A 15866-nucleotide genomic window follows, 5' to 3' on the forward strand; every position below is an offset into this window, starting at 1 on the left:
TGCATTTATGCATTTTGCTAGATCATATGGAAATAGAGTGTAATTTCTCATTTTCCTGATTGTACACATGATAGGTTTTTTCCATCTGCTAGGTTGTGAAATCTCTTCTCAGCATTTGTTGTGCCACCTGTTTTCCTGTTCAGATGTGGTTGGCATTTATGATTAAGCCCCCATGGGCTGAGTATCCTGAACCATAGTCCTTGACCTGAGGTACTTCAAGTTCCATGGTTGGCGCATCAGAGAACCTTAAAAAGTCAAAATGTGTTCTGTATGATTGTGTTTTGGGGACCAAGAATGTGGAAGAGTGAGTGTTGGGGACCTCAAAAGAAAGAGCAGGTGCTAATAGCTGTCCAAGGAAAGGGAAAGCAGAGAGCTCCCGGGACCTGAAAGGAAGAAAGAAGGATGACCAAAGAAATTAAAGGGATACAAATAGGAAAAGAAGAACTTTGCTGATGACATGATTCTATATTTAGAGGAACCCGGAAATTCCACCAGAAAACTTCTAGAACTCATAAACGAATTCAGTAAAGTAGCAGGATATAAGGTCAATGCTCATAAATTCAATGCATTTTTATACATAAGTGGTGAATCCTCAGAAAGAGAAGTTAGGAAAACTACCCCATTCACAATAGCCTCGAAAAAAATAAAATACTTGGGAATCAATCTAACAAAAGAGGTGAAAGTTCTCTACAATGAGAACAACAGAACACTAAAGAAAGAAATTAAAGAAGATCTTAGAAGATGGAAAGATCTCCCATGTTCTTGAATAGTCAGAATTAATATTGTCAAAATGAACATACTACCAAAACTGCTATACAGATTCAAGGCAATTCCAATTAAAATCCCAATGACATACCTTACAGAAATAGAGCAAACAATCATGAAATTCATCTGGAAGAATAAGAAACCCAGAATAGCTAAAGCAATCCTTAGCAGGAAGAGTGAAGCAGGGGGTATCTCAATACCAGATCTTCAACTATACTACAAAGCAATAGTAACAAAAATGGCATGGTATTGGTACCAAAATGGACAGGTAGATCAATGGTACAGAATAGAGGACATGGACACAAACCCAAATACTTTCTCATACTAGACAAAGGTGCCAAAAATATGCAATCGAGAAAAGATAGCCTCTTCAACAAATGGTGCTGGGAAAACTGGAAATCCGTATGCAAGAGAATGAAACTAAACCCCTATCTCTGACCTGCACAAAACTCAACTCAAAATGGATCAAGGACCTTGGAATCAGATCAGAGACCCTGCACCTTATAGAAGAAAAAGTAGGTCCAAATCTTCATCATGTCGGCTTAGGATCAGATTTCTTAACGTGACTCCCAACGCACAAGAAATAAAAGCAGGAATCAATAACTGGGATAGATTCAAACTAAAAAGCTTTCTCTCAGCAAAGGGAACTATCAGCAATGTGAAGACAGAGCCTACAGAGTGGGAGAAAATCTTTGACACTCATACTTCAGATAGAGCACTAATCTCCAGAATCTATAAAGAACTCAAAAAACTCTACACCAAGAATACAAATAACCCAATCAACAAAAGGGCTAAGGAAATGAGTGGACACTTCACAGAAGATCTACAAGCAATCAACAAATATATGAAAAAATGTTCAACATCTCTAGTAATACTAGAAATGCAAATCAAAACTACACTAAGATTCCATCTCATCCCAATTAGAATGGCGATTATCAAGAATACAAGCAACAATAGGTGTTGGCGAGGATGTGGGGAAAAAGGTACACTCATACATTGCTGATGGGGCTGCAAATTAGTGCAGCCACTCTGGAAAGCAGTGTGGAGATTCCTTAGAAAACTTGGGATGGAACCACCATTTGACCCAGCTATCCCACTCCTTGGCCTATACCCAAAGGACTTAAAGTCAGCATACTACAGTGACGCATCCACATCAATGTTTGTAGCTGCTCAGTTCACAATAGCCAGATTGTGGAACCAACCTAGATGCCCTTCAACTGAATGGATAAAGAAACACAATGGAATATTACTCAGCTATAAAGAAGAATAAAATTATGGCATTTGCAGGCAAATGGATGAAGTTGAAGAATATCATGCTAAGTGAGATAAGCCAATCCCAAAAAACCATAGGACGAATGATGTCGCTGATAAGCAGGTGATGATACATAATGGGGGTAGGGAGGGAGGCAAGAATGGAGGAAGGAGGGACTTTATAGAGGGAAAAGAGGGGTGGAGGGATGGGGGGAAGGAAAAATAACAGAATGAATCAAACACCATTACCCTATGTGAATGTATGATTACACAAATGGTATGCTGTTACTCCATGTACAAACAGAGAAACAACATGTATCCCATTTGTTTACAATTAAAAAAAAAAAAAGAAGAAGGATGACCAAGATCTGGTACCAAGGGAAGTCCCCTCTGCTTGTGAACAGCCACACCTTTCCAAATGTTGAAAGACACATTACAGAGCTCAACAGTATCAACAGTATGATTTATTTTTTCTGGTTTACCCACTGATCTTTTTTTTTTTTTCTTTCTTTCTTTCTTTCCCTGAGAAGGTTTTGCTAATTTCTGATGCCTCTAGCAACGTAAGAATGTCTGGAGTTGTTTGTGTGTTTTGTACTGGGGATTGAACTCAGGGACACTTTAGTCCTTTTTATTTTTTATTTGAGGCAGGGTCCATTAAATTGCTGAAGATCTTGCTGAGTTTCTGAGATTGGCCTCAAACTCAAAATCCTCCTACCTCAGCCTCCCAAGTCACTGGTATTACAGGCATGTATAAAAATGTGTGATTTTAACTGTAACACCATTAATAGTGGGTGCTTGCTTTTTTAGGGCTTTTCCTAACAGGCATAAAATGCTGCAGGGTTGTTTTGATTTGTATGTCTTTGAAGCGTATTATAGCCATGATTGCTGTAATAACACAAGATAGGCCTTTTCTTGTGCTTATGTTCTGTTAAAGCATTTTTCTTACTCTGGCATATACCTTTTTTCTAAACTTGTTTTAACTGCAGTTTTGCCAGAAAACTTCAAAAAGACAGTCCCTCACTTTAACTGGGCAGCAGAGTTGGTGTTAGAAGGTAATAACACTTGAAATCATTATTTCTTTAAAGTAGAAATTTGGGTTTTGAGTGTTGTAATCCTGCTTTTAAATCACCATAAAGTTCCCCGTGGTTCTCCCAAGGAATGCTAAAAGGTAGTAAGGGGTGGGGATAGGAGGGGAGAGGGTGGATTACTTCCTCAGTGTCTTAAAGTAAGATTTAAACTGGAGAAGGAGGATGGGGAGGGAAGACAGCACAGTGGGCTGTGTCCAGTGGAGTCGCCCCCGTGGGTTCTGCTGTGGCCTGGCGGGAACCCGGAGTTCTGGGAGCTGGCGCTGGAGCTGGCGCTGGAGCTGGAGAGGCCGGCTCTCGAGCAGGGTGACCCTCGGTGTTGAGCAGGTTCACGTCCTCTCTGGCGGGAGGGCGCCCTGTCCCTCCCCAGGTGCTTCTCCTGTGGCTCTTCATGCCCCAGCCCGCGCCTTCCCTCTGGCTCCGTGAGCAGGGCACCTCTCCTCAGCCGGATGCCCTCTCTGCTCGTGCCCCTGCGCCCTGTCTTCTGGTGTGTGCACCCCGCTCTCACACAGCGTCTAGATTACACAGCCCCCAGTAGCTACCACTGGGGCTGGGGTTGGGTCCCTCTGAAGAAGTTATGTGCTTTTCACTTTGTCTTATTTCCATTTAAAAAAATGTTTAATAAGCATATAAATCATTGATTTTAAAAGACAGCTTTGACTTCTACACAGAGGAGAGACCTCTGTAGGAGAGAAAAATTATTTGAGGGTAAAAGATAAAAATTACTTTGACCATCTTGATTTGACGGGAATTGTTTTTAACTTCTGGTTTCCGTTGCCTTTCTCAGCTGCTCTGTTAGCCGCTGTGCCTTCTCTTGTCCTGTGGAATGTGTTTATATGCTTTGCTAGGGTTTTAAAATCTGTTGTGTGTTCGTTTGCCGTTAGTTGTTTTATTGTGACAGTGTCTCACCCAGTCCTCCCTTCTTACTCTTAAGATACTTGCTTGTTTGTGGGCCCACTTTTCATGCCTTTTGATACCAAGAGGATGGGGGGAAGGAGGTCAAGCTGCCACTAGTTTTCACTCACTGCTGTTGTGGAAGCTCTTTAAGGGGCAGAGATGAAACTGAAATCCATATTAAATTGTGATGACGTGGGCCTAGTTTTGGCATGTCTCTTGATCACAGACATTTTTGAGATAACCACAGTTATGTTTTTATTATGATATAAATGCTGTTATTTTCTAGTCTATTTTATTCCTTCATTTGTTTGCTGCTGGGGATTGAACCCAGGCCCTTGCTCACACTGAGCATGTGCTCTGGCACTGAGCTGCACCTCCAGCCCTTTATATGTTACTTTCTATTCCATTTTAGTGTGGTTTTTAATAAATACATTTTACAGATACTGATCTTAGGTGCTTTGTGGATAAGGACAAGACAAATCTCTACTCCATACACCAAAAGTTTGGAGAGAAAGACCCAGACGTGTAGAGTAGTTAGTCATGGCATTTCAGTATATAGCAGAAGGGGAGGCCTTTTTAGAAAGGAGGTTGCATTGGTGCAGGGAACTGGCCTTGGGACCAGATCATAGAGTCACTAGTGGCCTGATCTCATCTAGCTGCATATTTCTGTGGAAACTGCAGTAAGTGTCCCCATACAGATAGCTAGGGAGAAAATCTGGATGGTGGTGGTGCCTGTGCACAACTTTGGTCATAGCTGGTGGCAGCAGATTACTAAAATGCAGGCTCTCGGAGGGCAGTGTGGTATAACTGACAGGTTGAGTCAGGTGTGAGGAAATCCAGCTTCACATGTGGGCTTTTTCTGCATGTGGGGTGTCATGGGTTCCGATGAGGTCTTCTTTATAACAGTTCATAGTTATGAGTTCTGAATGTTGGATTCTTAGTTCAGGCCCAGTGGTCTGGGAGATCTTTATGGAGACAGTGCAGACCTGCTTCCTTCTGTTGGGGTAAGAAGGAGGGAGTGCAGAGGCCAGTTCCAGTTAGTCTTGGATTCCAGGCCCAAGTCAGACCATAGTCAGGTGGCTGCTGAGGAGCCTCTGAAGGTTCCCAGACTGAATGACCACCGAAGCATTTTAAAAAATTAGTTAGCACTTAATGTTTTTTCTCCCACTGGATGCGTTTCCACTAGGTATAAAGAGATTTGTGCCTGGTTGGACTTTAGAAGTGATACTTGGGCTGTAAGGGAGGCCTTTTCAGGAATGTGTTTTCAAAGTAGTTTTCTGCCACAAATTCTTTAACTGCCAGCCCAGTGTTTATTGAGAGAGAGCCCACTACCTAGTGAGCTCTTTGTGACATCCACTGTCTGTCTGGCTTTATGACTTTAGTCATGTCATTTACCTCTCTTAACTGCTTTTTCATCCATTAAATGGTGACACTGACCTCCTAGGGTGCTTGCGGGGACCGTCAGAGAATGAAATAAGCGACCAAGTCCTACTCTCTTGAACCCTCCAGGCAGTTCATGCTTAGAAATGAGGTCCAATGACATGGACACACCCACTGCAGTCTGTGTCCAAGCAAATGCCAGAGCATTGTGGTGTGATTTTATATTTTCACTTTTTCTTTTAAGTTCTTGGTTCTTAGGGTAGTATTTTAAAATCTGCTAAGTGAAATGAATAATAATAAGTTACTCTTGTTATTAATCATGGTTGGTGATGACTTGGATATTAGAGTATTGCAGTGAAGCAACTTGACATTTACCCATTGTTACTGATGCTGCTTCCTACACTTTCCCTAAGCTAAATTTAATGTGCTTTTCCAAGTATGCTTTTTAAAAATTCTTTTTGGAGCATAAACATTCAAATGAGGAAACCATGGTATCCTTCATAAAGCCATTAATAATGTGCCACCTTCCTGAGCCTTCTGGTTTCCTGTGTGTCTCTCTTCTCAGTTTTAGTACAGGGACTTGACGGTGGAAATGCGCCCTCCCCGTGGCTGGCTGCTCAAACCACCCTTGTTGGCAGCTTGAAAAACCCACCTTAGTGATGCTGGTTCTCTACTGTGGTTTTGCCAGAGTTTATTAAATGTGGATCCATGACAATTTTCATGGCTTATCAAATATAAATCTGAGTTTATACACTTCAGACTATCACTTTCCCTTCTGCCCCCCACCCCGGAGAAGAAAGCACCACCTGCCTCTTTCCCAGAGTATCCTGAAGTTTCAGGTCCTTGAGCCACCAGTACCTGGTGGGTGGCACTTGAGTAATGCCCTCTGGAAAGCTGATCTGAAGTCCAGGTACTGATGTTTTTCAGACAGTTTTCATTTATGCAGAAGGAGGATCATGAAAAGGACAGAACGTACTTGGGAAAGTCGATGCATCCCAGGAGAGGGGGACCGGGACGGCACCTGTGCCTCATGTGGATGACCTCACCTGGTTTTCCCAGGTTACCACAACCTTGGAGTGGGCAAAGCGAGGCTCTCGGCTCGAGCGGCCCCTTAGGCCAGTGCTTAGTGCACGGAAAGCATCTGTCAATGAGGAAAGGTGGCAAGTGTGTTGATCGACTATGAAGTCACTCTTTGAATGCTGTCAGTACTGCTGATCTTGACTTCTTTAGTCCTCTCTATATAGCCTACTTTGATTTTATTCTAATTTGAAGATTTAGCACAAGAACATCTCACTGAAAATACCTAACATCTGTTAAATTTCGACTTGTTTGGTGATTTGAACAATGGGAGGTTTGACAGTGTAGTATTTTATAAATTATCGTTCAAGGGTATGTTAATCATTCCCAGATCATATTTTGTTTTAAGCAATAGAACGGTGTTTTTTCTCTTAGTCTTGTTTTTGATTATAAAGGTAACACATTTTCATTTTAGAAAATAAAAATATATAGACAAAAAAGAAAAAACCTACCTGAACTTATTCATAATCCAACTATCTATAAATTTCCTCCGTGAACTGTCTTTGCCTGAGTTCATACATCTGTACATACACAAATATACCTAACATTCTAAAAACATGGCTATATTTATAATGTGTATACAAACTTATATTTTTATCTTGTGTTCTTTTAAAACATGGATCTTGTTCTTAATTAGGAGGCCAACAAGTTGCATAGTGTAAAGATGCTCTCTTTTTTTAGAGAAAGTGAGTCCAGGGTCAAATCAGTTAAGAAATCTCTTTGTTTAATAAAATTAGTGATTTTTAGAACTATAGGTTTCATGAAAGTTTTTCATATACTAACATGTGTTATTATGTGCTAAGAAAGTGATAATGAGTCCCTGCCTTATTGGGTTATGGAACCTCTTTTGGTGGATAAATAACTTCAGTAATCTGAGCACAATTTGGAAAGATTTGATAAGTATTTTCCTCTGTATACTGATTTTCTGCTATTTATTGGTTTGCCCTCCTGGTGTCTATTTTTCACATTTCCTTTTGCCCAGATTGTATTTGGTAATAAGTTGTTTAGTTGTAGGTCATATTTGACTATCAGCTGTTCAGCACTACATCAAAATTTGCAGTATTGGTAAGTTTTTAAAACATATTTTAAGTGACTGTTAAAGTTAGTACATTAAGAACACTCTTTAGCTTCACTGGTCTGATCTGACCTCTTGATAACCTGTTGCCAGACATGAAATTTTGAATGCTCTTGGCAAGTTGGTAAGCCCTGATTTCTTTTCTTTCAAGTATTTTAACTTATTGTACACCAAACCCTTAGTTTTCCTCTAACAATTCTGATTGGCGTTTGTCTTTTTATGTTTACCCCCTTACCCTTTAATCCCACTTTTTGTCTTCCTACTTGAAGCTCCTCAAACCTATTGGTATTTTATCAACTGCTTATTGCATAAGTTTAGGCGTATTTGAAAGTAAGAGGTAACCAGGTGTATGTCCTTCTAGTCTTTATTTTTGCAGGTATTGAATTGTTTTATTACTCATTAATAATTCCACTTGCAACGTGCTCAGTTCCTTCTTTATTTTCTTATCCCTCTTCTGCCATCAAGCTTTCTGCCAAATTTTCATCTTCTTTATTTCACCCTCAACTGTGCAGAGTGAACTTTACTAAGCATTTAATAGGTAACCTCTTTCATTAAATGTTTTTATTTGGGAGGGTGGGAGGCAAATGTGTCCTCTGGCCAAACAGGCATATTTAAAAAAAGAATTGTTTCTATCTCTAAATTCAATTGTAACTTTATCTTGTTGTGCATTTTGCATCCACAACTTCTGTATTCACTTCGTTAATTTCAGCAAAAGGTTTTAAAATCCACGTTGTCTCCATGTGTTGTCTTTTTCAGATAGTGAGCATTTGGAGAGTAGAAACTAGGTTTATCAACTCTGTTTTTCCCAGTCTTTCCTGCTTTTTGCTGAAGGGATAGAATGGAAAGGAAAGAAGGGGGAAATTCCAGTCTAAAAAGTTATGTGCTGATTCATAAATCTTAAATTACCCCTGGCACTGCACTGAGATATTTGTACATGTCTCTGCCTCACTTGGCAGAGAAGTTCCTTCTGTCTGAGATGCTACTTCTGTGGAATGTGAGTGAAATTGAGAAAAGCCAAGAAGGGATGTGAAGGAGAGAGTTTCGCCTGACTGGATTTTCTTAGCTAATCTAATAGTCAGGAACCAGGAAGTTATATTTGTTTTAAAATACAGTGTCCTGTTACATTCTGAAGTAACAATATTGACAGGCAATCTAAATCTATGTGCACAATGTAAAACCGCTGACATGGAAATTTTCATACTTCAGTAGCATCTATCTCTGGGTTATTAGGCCATTTGAATAGTTTTGCACCAGCAGATTTCCTTCTGTTGTGAGCATGGTCTGCACTGGAAACTGTACCAGAAACATATAACATCCCATTTTGGATATGGAAGTACAGCAGTTGATAAAGCACTGCATCTTTCTGGAGACCACCACATCGCATGTGATTATTTCAGGACAGGAACTGTAGTGTTTCCCTCAGCCCTTTCCCACATCTTCTTGTTAACCTTTAAACTGCTCTGTATGCTCTTGACATGAAAGTTTCCTGTGCCATTTCTTTCATTCAGTTACTTGAATTATTTATGGCCCTCACTCCCTTCCCATTTATTTTTTGAAAAAAAAATTGATTTTCCCATTTTTCTGCTTGGTCATTTGTATATTCATTATAAGAAATAGATATTAAATAAGCACCTGTGGATTTTATCTGGAATTTAGGGGGTAGGGTCATGAGCAGAGACTTGGTAGCAACAGCACAGAGATGACATTTAAAGCTGCAAGTTATATCATATCTGGGATGGTGTTGCTGGAATACTCGCTGCCAAGCAGAGAGCTGCCCCACTGCCAGCCATTTCATTATTCTGTCTTTGTTTGCTTATATGAACAACTATGATCCTTCTAAGTTAGCACCCAGGTGTCCATAGTAAAAATTTGAATTCCATTGTACTCACTCCTGCTGTCTAATCCTAATGCATTTCGTGTTTATATGCATCTTAATGATAACACCTTTAAATCTGCTTCCAAAAATATGAAAAGTGATAAGAGAAGGAAAACAAGGATGTAACCTGGTATCCTTGCATTTATATGGAACCCACCATTGATACTGAATAGTGGGGAAAATGGAGAGCGGCAGGAGCACAAGAGGTATTATCACGGGGGGTCCAGTGAAGACCGATTCAGGGAGGGGTCAAATGCAAATGCCTCACAGGACCAGAGTGACAAGGGCTATTTTGTTGTTGTTGGGGTTGAACCCAGAGTGCTATACACTGAGCTACAACCCCATCCTCTTTTCTCTTTTTTTAATTATTCATTTTGAGGCAGGGTCCTGCCAAGTTGCCGAACTTGTGATCCTCCTGTCTCAGCCTCCTGAATCAGGATTACAGGGATATACCACTGCATCCATCGACAGTGGCTGCCTTTAGCAGTAAGGAGATCCCTAGAGGTCCACATTCAGTCTGTTGGAGACTTGAGACTCCGAGTGGCTGACCTGCTGTTGTGCACCAAACAGAGTTCTCTTGTTAAACAACTTCCAGTCAGAGCGGGAAGTACTCAGGAAGGAGGCATGGCCAATGCGCATCCCTGTCGTGACCTCTGCCACACTTCATCCTCATATCTGCCTGCCTTGCGCCACTGTACCTGAGCTTCTCTTGAAGGGAAGGACTGTTTCCTCAAAAAGTCTCAGCGCCAGATGTGTGGCCCATGCTCAGAAGAGAATATCAGGTTCTGGGAATGATTTAGAAGAGAGCAGGAAGCACTTCTTCTAGAAGAATGGCAATTTCAGAAAAGGGATGGAGAGTTAGGTTGAGATAGACTGAGTGATGAAAAGACTTTCAGCTGATAGAATTGAACTTATTGAAGTGAAGGGTGGTTCCTGTAGATGAACTTAAGTGTTTTAGGTAAGTGGATTCACCACGGACTTAAGTTAATATCTAGAGCTGTGAAATTAAATGTAATAGGGAAATTTTTATATAGCTTGCTCTTTTAACATATGGAAGTGGCATGCTATAAGTTAATATTACTCTTCTGTTTGATTCTCTTGCTTTTTTTTTGTCATATTTAATGATGCAGAGGCAGGTTTGCTGATATTTAGGAGAATTGCTAATGATTGTCAACATATGTTTGCTATTCCAGTCAACTCTAGGGTATAGGTTTTAAGATGTTTTTGATCTATACCGTCATATTACACCCTTGGACAGACATTTTAATTTTCAGCTGGTAATAAATGAAAAGCATGTATATTTCTATATATTCTAGTCAGTGCCCAAAGTTTATGTTGCACCTTAAAGGGGTTGGACACTATAAATAAGGATAGGAAGAGGAAGAAAAAGGAAGGGGGCTAAATACAGGAAAGAAGGTCCTCATGACTGAAAAAAAATCTGTTATTTAACTTAGTTGCCTGTTTTAGACCTCTTCAGTTTTTACAGGCCATTTAAACTGTGGTTCTCCATATGTGCTCATTGAAATTTTGAAATGGGGGTAGGGAGACATTAAGATGTAATAAGACTCTTGACATTTCTTCTGAATTGTCAAGAAATTTTATATTTAAAATTAAGACTTTAGACCAGACAGAGTGCTTCATGCCTATGATCCCAGAGACTTGAGAGGCTGAGGTAGGAGGATTGCAAGTTTAAAGCCAGTCTCAGCAACTTTGAGAATCTGAGCATCTTAGTAAGATTCTGTCTTTTAACAAAAGGAAAAAAAAAAGGGGGGGGGGGCTGGGGATGTGGCTCAGTGGTAAATGTCCTTGGGTTCAATCCTTGGTACCCAAAAAATAAATAAATAAGATGTTAAAAATTCATTAAAATATCAAAAGTGAATAAGACAGTTTGGGAAAGAAAATACCAATAGTGAAGATTGGACATTTTCAAGTGAGTTTTATGTATTGTGTTTTAGTGCTGGCTTTTAGTCTCCTCCTGCAATGAATTTAACTTCACATATCCTAAAACAGACAGTCCTGCCAAAACAAGTGAAATGTGGCAGGAATGAGTTTTGATCATGGTGGGGTTTGTGTGTTGGTTTCTTGAAGAATGTTTCAGGAATGGAAGAAGATTTCTTTGGATCTCTGTAAGGCTGTGAGAAATGCTGAAAGCATCTCACTTTTTTTGTTTGTTTGTTTGTTTTGCCTTGCTGGGGATTGAACCCAGGGCTTTATGCTTGACAGGCAAGCACTCTACCAACTGAGCTATATCCCCAGCCCAGCATCTAACTTTTATAGGAATCTACTTAGACTTATTCTTCACTCTGGCATACTCTTTTTTTGGAAGATATTTTATTGAAATAATCAGGGTGTTTTGAGATGGACAGGTGTTTGCCTTTTGGTCTGGTTGGTTGGTTTTCTTTCCATTTTGCAAGGAGCACTTCTTGAGCCTTAGCTGTGATCACACGTTCTATCCCTTGATGCTGTGGAAAGCAACAGTTAGCACATTATTCTACTTAAAGGCTTGCAGTCAAAAGAGGAGTGTGTAAAGTTCTGGAATGTAAAGGAAATCATAACAAATCTCATCTGTAGACATGTAGAAAGCCCGAAACCAAGTTTAATTATGCAGCAGTACAAAATCATTATCCCTTTCACAAAAGGTGGGGAAGAGGAGTGTGAGTGAAAACAATGGGCATTTATCTGACCGCTGCCCTAACCAGCCTGCGCAAGCTCTGCATTCTGCGGGCAGTGTGCATTTTTTGAAACACCCCTAAATGTTCCAGCTTTAAATAGCAACTAGTCTTCTAAAATGATGCTGCGTGCTGCAGGAGAAATGAAAGCGGCTGCCTTGGAGGCAGGAAGCCGACTAGCGAGATGCTTAATTATCGTGGAAGTAAGTGCTTGTTACTGTTGAGTGCAGCATGCAGTGAGCGGGGGTCCTCCTCCGTGTCAGAGTGTGATTTGTAGACAATGCCGCCCTGTCAGCTCGGTGCTGTTTCAGCAGCATCTTTCCAAACATGTATCTGGCAAGAATTTAAAGGCCACCTCTTGTGTAATTTGTGGAGTCTTGGAAAAGGATCCTCTGCCTTTCTTTTCAGGATGTACGCAACCATGCAGGATTTTGTACTCAGAATCTCTGCCTCCTGCCTCCTGCCTGACGTGTTCATGAGGAAGTTCGTTTTCCTGCCTGTCACCTGGAAGGATGCTGACAGTTCTCTGTAATCTGTTGAGGGATATGGAGAGGGCTGCGCAGAGCAGCATTTTATTTCTGCCATCGTCATAAATTAGTGCTGATGGGGTGGATTAGATTGTATTGTTGAAGGATATGCAAGCGTTTTGTTAATTAGTGGGATACTTCCAGCTTTAAGAGTAGATGAAACTAAGGAGAGCTCGGGAAGAGGTTGCCGTGAATGCTGGTTTCATTCTGCAATATTCCTCATCTGGGTAAGTAATAAAGTAGAGGAAAATACAGAAGAATGCTAATGGATATAATGGCTCCGGGAAACCCGTTTATTTTCTCTCTGCTGTATTTGCTCTTGCCAACTATGTTAAGCCTTTCTAAGGAAACGAGTACCAGTTTTGAAATATGGAAGGAATTTAAAAGTGTGCATTATAGCATACTCAATAAAACGATTTTTCAATTTTTAGTTTTGTCAGAACTGACTTTGCGTTGCTCTGATTATCTGATTTGGTTGGTTAGGTCTCAAACTTCTGGTCAGCACAGTGGCTCATGATGCTCTATATTACTACAGGTCACTGGAGCAAAAGTCTGTACTTGGGTAGGAGCTGTAATGCCTCAGAACAAGTTGTCACCCCCATCCTCAGTTTTATGAAACAGTATATTAAGCTGAAATGTTGATAGTCTTTTTCAATTTAAATAATGGGTTCTACTAAATGACCTTACTCTCTCCTTTCCTTCAGATCTTCTTTACTAAAAATATGGATCATGGATCAGTGTTGAGTCTTTTATCTGCATGTATCTCATTTTGGCAATTGCATATTTATTTTTAAATCTGTTTATGAAATGCTTATTCAAATTGTCCTTCTCTTTTTTAGAGAAAGCATGGGATCATGGCAATCATAGAGTCCCAGTAATAGAAGTTCCATTCAGTTTTTTCTGAAAGAAAGCCATCTATTAAAGTGAAGCAAAGGAACTATTGTGGATTACAATGTTTTGAAGATCAAGATTTTCAGTGATTTGAAAGTAAGGGATCATTTGGCCTTTTAAATGAAAAAGCTCAAGATCTCATGCAACCATTGTATTTTCTGGAAGCTGTTCTCCAAAAGGGAAGTACACAGTTAAAACACAGATATGATGGTCCTTTCTGCAGGGATTTAAGTCTACTTGCTTTTACATCATGACCAGCTTGAAACGGTCACAGACAGAAAGGCCTGTTGCCACTGACAGGACCTCTGTTGTTGGCACAGATGGCACCCCCAAAGTCCATACTGATGACTTCTACATGCGCCGTTTCCGGTCCCAAAATGGCAGCTTAGGATCATCAGTCATGGCCCCTGTAGGGCCCCCTCGAAGTGAAGGTTCTCACCATATAACCTCGACCCCCGGAGTCCCCAAAATGGGGGTTAGGGCAAGGATTGCAGATTGGCCCCCAAGAAAGGAAAACATAAAAGAATCTAGCCGTTCAAGCCAGGAAATAGAAACCTCAAGTTGCCTTGAGAGCATGTCCTCCAAAAGCAGTCCTGTGAGTCAGGGAAGTTCTGTTAGCCTCAGTTCAAATGACTCAGCCATGCTGAAGAGCATACAGAACACCCTGAAAAACAAGACCAGACCATCGGAGAACATGGACTCCAGATTTCTCATGCCTGAAGCCTATCCAAGCTCCCCAGGAAAGCTCTCCGCAGAATACGGCAGCGGAGCAACAGCGATATCACCATAAGTGAACTCGATGTGGATAGCTTTGATGAATGTATCTCACCCACATACAAGACTGGGCCATCACTGCACAGGGAATATGGTAGCACATCTTCAATTGATAAGCAGGGAACATCTGGAGAAAGCTTTTTTGATCTGCTAAAGGGCTACAAAGATGACAAATCTGATCGAGGTCCAACTCCAACCAAGCTCAGTGACTTTCTCATTGCCGGTGGTGGCAAGGGTTCTGGTTTCTCTTTGGATGTTATCGATGGACCCATCTCACAAAGAGAGAACCTCAGGCTTTTTAAAGAAAGGGAAAAACCACTCAAGCGACGTTCCAAGTCTGAAACTGGAGATTCATCCATTTTTCGTAAATTACGCAATGCCAAAGGTGAAGAACTTGGGAAATCGTCAGACCTAGAAGACAACCGATCAGAAGACTCTGTCAGGCCCTGGACATGTCCAAAGTGCTTTGCCCACTATGATGTCCAGAGTATACTATTTGATTTGAATGAGGCGATTATGAACAGGCACAATGTTATTAAGAGGAGAAATACTACCACGGGAGCTTCAGCAGCTGCTGTGGCGTCCTTGGTTTCTGGACCTTTGTCCCATTCAGCCAGTTTCAGCTCTCCAATGGGCAGCACAGAGGACCTGAACTCCAAAGGAAGCCTCAGCATGGACCAGGGAGACGATAAAAGCAATGAACTTGTAATGAGCTGTCCATATTTTCGGAATGAGATCGGTGGAGAAGGTGAAAGGAAAATCAGCCTGTCCAAATCAAATTCTGGCTCCTTTAGTGGGTGTGAAAGTGCCTCCTTTGAGTCTACCCTTAGCTCCCATTGCACAAATGCGGGAGTGGCCGTACTTGAAGTGCCCAAGGAAAACTTGGTGTTGCATCTAGACAGAGTGAAAAGATACATCGTGGAACACGTGGATCTCGGGGCATACTATTATAGGAAATTTTTCTACCAGAAGGGTGAGTAGAGAGCATTTTTCGTTTGTTTTTTTAATTTTGTTTTGTTTTAATCTGAAAAAAAAAAGTATTTTGTATTAAATATTTTAGCAGTGTGACATAAGATTTGCATGAATTCTTATCCTTCTCAATGGTAAAATATTTAAGTAGCTCTTTGCAATTTTTTTTTGCATTTTTTGAGTTATTTTTCCATTTTGGTATACAAATGTCTTGTATATTAAATATTAATTTCAAATTAAAACCTTTGATTTCATGAATAAAATTACAATCTTTGTTGTGTAGAAGATTTGCTATGTCACCTTCAGGGATAAATGTGTAAAGTTGAAAATATTTTAAATACCGTTTTTTTTTCTTTAAGAATTGCAAAAAACAATTTTACCGCTCTCTTTCATTTTTTAGCACATTTGCAGTTAGAACTATTTACTGCCTCAATGTTCATATTTGTAAATGGGAATTTTAATGTATTCTTATTGATAGGAACTTTGGTGATAATGAATTAGATAATTTGCCAAAAGCCACAGAACCTCTAAATTCAGAGCCAAGAATTAAATTAACTTCCTTTCTCTTCTTTTCTTGGGGGGAGGGATGTAAAAAGATACATGTATATTTGAGATCATACTTTACAATCT

General features: G+C 40.4%; 1 protein-coding gene across 1 annotated transcript in view; it reads left to right on the top strand.

Moving 5' to 3' along the window:
- The window catches only part of Sipa1l1 (signal induced proliferation associated 1 like 1), a 367944-nt gene that overhangs the window by 221097 nt on the left and 130981 nt on the right, over positions 1–15866 (top strand). Inside the window, 2 exon segments of the mRNA XM_047538302.1 lie at positions 13442–14224; positions 14227–15240. Of these exon segments, the coding sequence (XP_047394258.1) occupies positions 13744–14224; positions 14227–15240 (1495 nt within the window). The 5' untranslated portion in view covers positions 13442–13743.

This window comes from Sciurus carolinensis, chromosome 2 (assembly GCF_902686445.1).
Source record: "Sciurus carolinensis chromosome 2, mSciCar1.2, whole genome shotgun sequence".
Lineage (NCBI taxonomy): Eukaryota > Metazoa > Chordata > Mammalia > Rodentia > Sciuridae > Sciurus > Sciurus carolinensis.